The sequence below is a fragment of the Guillardia theta genome (genome assembly GCF_000315625.1).
Source record: "Guillardia theta CCMP2712 unplaced genomic scaffold GUITHscaffold_54, whole genome shotgun sequence".
Classification (NCBI taxonomy): Eukaryota; class Cryptophyceae; order Pyrenomonadales; family Geminigeraceae; genus Guillardia; species Guillardia theta.
The window spans coordinates 160,227-164,390 of record NW_005434620.1 but is presented as its reverse complement, the minus strand read 5'-3'; the positions used below and the strand labels follow the sequence as shown (position 1 = coordinate 164,390).

General features: G+C 56.9%; 2 protein-coding genes across 2 annotated transcripts; one reads left to right on the top strand and one right to left on the bottom strand.

Moving 5' to 3' along the window:
• Positions 1 to 241: 241 nt before the first annotated feature.
• GUITHDRAFT_153618 (hypothetical protein) lies at positions 242 to 780 on the top strand (the record flags this gene model as incomplete). Its single annotated transcript, XM_005829094.1, has 2 exons — positions 242 to 646; positions 718 to 780. Coding segments are annotated over 2 exons (468 nt in total), but the record flags the coding sequence as incomplete, so codon positions are not given.
• Positions 781 to 1,441: 661 nt separating this feature from the next.
• On the bottom strand, positions 1,442 to 2,608 carry GUITHDRAFT_158149 (hypothetical protein; the record flags this gene model as incomplete). The annotated part of the gene is made up of 1 exon (XM_005829093.1): positions 1,442 to 2,608. One exon carries the CDS (start codon positions 2,606 to 2,608, stop codon positions 1,442 to 1,444), a length of 1,167 nt encoding a protein of 388 aa, XP_005829150.1.
• Between the last annotated feature and the right edge of the window lie 1,556 nt (positions 2,609 to 4,164).

The window sequence follows — 4,164 nt, the reverse complement described above, 5'->3', positions numbered from 1 at the left end:
GATGGAGAATTTGCCTGTATACATCGGTATTTCTACAAAGACAAGCCCAGTACATTCATCCAGGAGGATACATCGGTATTTCTACAAAGACAAGCCCAGTACATTCATCCAGGAGGTGAAAGCAATCTGCAAAACGGCAACCAGTATGGATGATCGAACTCTATGTTCCTCTATTGCTGCATACATTTCAGGGCTATTCAAGTTCGAGCCTCCAATTTCAGAGCACGACATTGAGAGTGAGTGCACCTTGAACAATGCCGATGAATACGATGGGGAAGACCTGTCGTCATTGTCAGTCACACCTCAGTCGGGAATGGTACACATGGATGTGCCGGAGATGAGAGATATCAAAAATTTTGTTTTGCAATTGCGACGCAACCAGGCCATATGGCAGGTTCAGAATGAGAAGACGCTAAGATGTAGCACGAGCAAGAGGCCAAGATTGACCTTGAAAGACATGTTCTGTAGGCTGAAAATATTTTGCCGAAGGTATGGATACGAAGAAGTTCTGTCATTAGCCAATGACAATCAAGATGAGGAAGAAACATACACTCCATGGGAGATGGAGCGAAGGATAGCAGATGGGCTAAATGAGCTGGATGAAAACAAGATCCGCTTTAAATTTGACGAATGGCTGTCCAATCCCGTCATCTCTCCTATCACCAAGAAGTTGTTATTCTTCTCACCGTGCATTAACCACTTGTTGAAGAATGTCAGGCATTCGATTGGATCAGGGAAGTCATCGCGAGTTCCACCCCCGTGCGGGCAACCGCAACCTGACCGCAACCCAGCGGGCAACCCGCAGTGCGGGCAACCCAGCCACATTGCTTCTCCTCCTTCTCCTACATCACCTGCAGCGAGAGCTATCCCCACATTGCTTCTCCTCCTTCTCCTACATCACCTCTCCTCGTGCTCCCTCCCCGCTATCTGCCCTCCATGGATTTTCTTGCTCCCCGGGCCCGGTTCCGGCAAAGACCTTCCTGGTGGCCTCATGTCTCATCCTGGTGTTCAGCCTTCCTTCCCTGTGCTCCTCTACTCTTGTCTGTCTTGACTTAGCTTCGTCTCGAGCGACTGAGACGGTCTTCTCCTTCAGGTCAGCAGACTGAAAACTGTTGATGCCTGCATGGCTGTCATACCGGACAAGCCTATTCCAACTACTCCCCTCCGCCTGCTCTGCCGTTTCTGTTCATTTTTCTATTACCAATCAAGTGTTCTACGTTAAGCCATCTCAATGCCCCTCCCATGCCCCCTGCCAGCGTCTCCCTCCTGCCTGCGATGAGTCCCAACAGCTCCCCGCCCACCTCCTAGCCACCCCCCGACCCTTCCCTGTACACGCTGCCATCCCTCTCCTCCCCTAGTCAGCTGCCTCCTTGCCCAGCACGACCATGCACTCCCTGCAAGCAAGTCACCTGCTACACAGCAACTTCATGTCCGCTCCTGATCAGCTCCTCCCCTGCTTGTACCTGCTGATCTCTCCCCGGCAGTCCTTGCATACCGATCGCTTCCGCCCGTGCTCGCATATGCTGCTGCCCCCGCAGTCCTTGCATCCCGATCGCCGCCGCCCGTGCTCGCATATGCTGCTGCCCCCGCAGTCCTTGCATCCCGATCGCCGCCGCCCGTGCTCGCATATGCTGCTGCCCCCGCAGTCCTTGCATCCCGATCGCTGCCGCGCGTGCTCGCATATGCTGCTGCCCCCGCAGTCCTTGCACACCGATCGCCGCCGCGCGTGCTCGCATATGCTGCTGCCCCCGCAGTCCTTGCATCTCGATCGCTGCCGCCCGTGCTCGCATATGCTGCTGCCCCCGCAGTCCTTGCATCCCGATCGCTGCCGCGCGTGCTCGCATATGCTGCTGCCCCTGCAGTCCTTGCATTGCGATCGCTGCCGCCCGTGCTCGCATATGCTGCTGCCCCCGCAGTCCTTGCATACCGATCGCCGCCGCCCGTGCTCGCATATGCTGCTGCCCCTGCAGTCCTTGCATCCCGATCGCCGCCGCCCGTGCTCGCATATGCTGCTGCCCCCGCAGTCCTTGCATCTCGATCGCTGCCGCCCGTGCTCGCATATGCTGCTGCCCCCGCAGTCCTTGCATACCGATCGCTGCCGCCCGTGCTCGCATATGCTGCTGCCCCCGCAGTCCTTGCATTCCGATCGCCGCCGCCCGTGCTCGCATATGCTGCTGCCCCCGCAGTCCTTGCATCCCGATCGCCGCCGCCCGTGCTCGCATATGCTGCTGCCCCCGCAGTCCTTGCATTCCGATCGCTGCCGCCCGTGCTCGCATATGCTGCTGCCCCCGCAGTCCTTGCATCCCGATCGCTGCCGCCCGTGCTCGCATATGCTGCTGCCCCCGCAGTCCTTGCATTCCGATCGCTGCCGCCCGTGCTCGCATATGCTGCTGCCCCCGCAGTCCTTGCATCCCGATCGCCGCCGCCCGTGCTCGCATATGCTGCTGCCCCCGCAGTCCTTGCATTGCGATCGCCGCCGCCCGTGCTCGCATATCTTTCTTCGTATTCGTCTTGTTTCCCTCCGGCTTTTGTCTTTGTCCTCCTCCTCCTCTCTCTCTGTCTTCGTGTCCTCCAGCCTCCTCCTCTTGCTCGACCTGCTGCCGCCCATCGCTGACATGGCTCTGCTTCTTTATTGACTGGAAAAGAAAGGCAAACCTTCCCGGGAGTCCTCATCCCCCTCATACACAAGTTTTCTGCGGGCGATGAGCAGCAGGATGAGCAGGGCCGAGGTGGTGAGGTGCTACCGCGGGTAGGACGTGCCGATGGGCGTCGGGATGATGAAGAGGATGGCGAATATGTCGAAGAGTGGGAGAGAAGAGATGTAGATGTAGATGTAGATGTAGATGTAGATGTAGATGTAGATGTAGATGTAGATGTAGATGTAGATGTAGATGTAGATGTAGATGTAGATGTAGATGTAGATGTAGATGTAGATGTAGATGTAGATGTAGATGTAGAGCTGCAAGCAAAGGTGTCAAGGACACGGGAAAACAAATCAAAGGACACGGGAAAACAAATCACTTGTTTTATTCGAGCATGACATCAAGAGAATAAACTCTTTCCAAAAGCTCACATCATCACATTCTTCAAAGCTTGACATCTGCGCTGCTGTCTCCGAACCACAACTCACTCACTTCCCAATCTGAATCAGACACTCCCAATGCTCCTCCTCTCATCCTCATTGTCGCTGGCAGAGCGAACCGCATCCATGTTGTCACCGACGGCATCTTCATCCACAGTCTCCGTCGCAGGCAAGCCTTCAGCACCTGCGTCATCATCGTTAACAGCCTGGCAAGCACCGGCTCCTCTCTCCTCTTCCTCCTACCTGCAGCGTCTTCACTTTCTCCTGCTCCCCCCAGGAGCACCAGAGGAGGCAGTCTACCTCCACTGGGCAACCAAACATGCTCAAGTTCCTCTTCTCCCCTCTCGTCATTTCGTACATCCCCTGCGCCAACTCCGTGTAGCCTTCGAGCAACCGCTTGAGATCCTGCTCCTGCTCCTGCTCCTGCTCCTGCTCCCGCTCCCGCTCCCGCTCCTGCTCCTGCTCTTCCACTGCTGCTTCGAGAGACTGTTTGACAGGCAACATGAACCAGGATACCACTGAGGGCAGGGAGGACAGCTGAGGGTTTCTGCTACCGCCGCCGCCTTCGCCGCCGCCGCCGTCGCTGCTGCAGCTGCTGCAGCACTTACCCATCCCTGTCTTCCTAGGAGAGTACCAGGAGACGACGCTGGGGAAGGAGGAGAACTGGAGGACGGCAAGAATATGCTGGACGGTCTGACGACATGCGAGGCTGGAGGAGAGAGCGAGTTTCGTGTCCTGCGGGAGGATGTCCCAGACGACTGCAGTAAGGAAGCTGTTAGCTGCTGCCAACCTGCTGGAGCCGGCGCTGCGGATCCTGGCGAGCTCCTCCTCCTGTCGGAAGACGCGTAAGAGATGAGGTGGGGAGAAGAAGAAGGGAGGGGAGGAGACGAGAGGGAAGAGGGAGGATAGTTGTGTGACAGTGGAAGGTGGACGAAAGGGCCGGGGGTAGAGGCTGAGTGGAGGATTGAAGGGAAGAGGCCGGGGGGAGAAAGAGATCGGAGGAGGGTGGAAGTGAGAGGCTGAGGGGGAAGAAGAGGAGAGCGCTGTAGAGGAGCGGGAGGAGGTAGGAATGAGGAATGGAG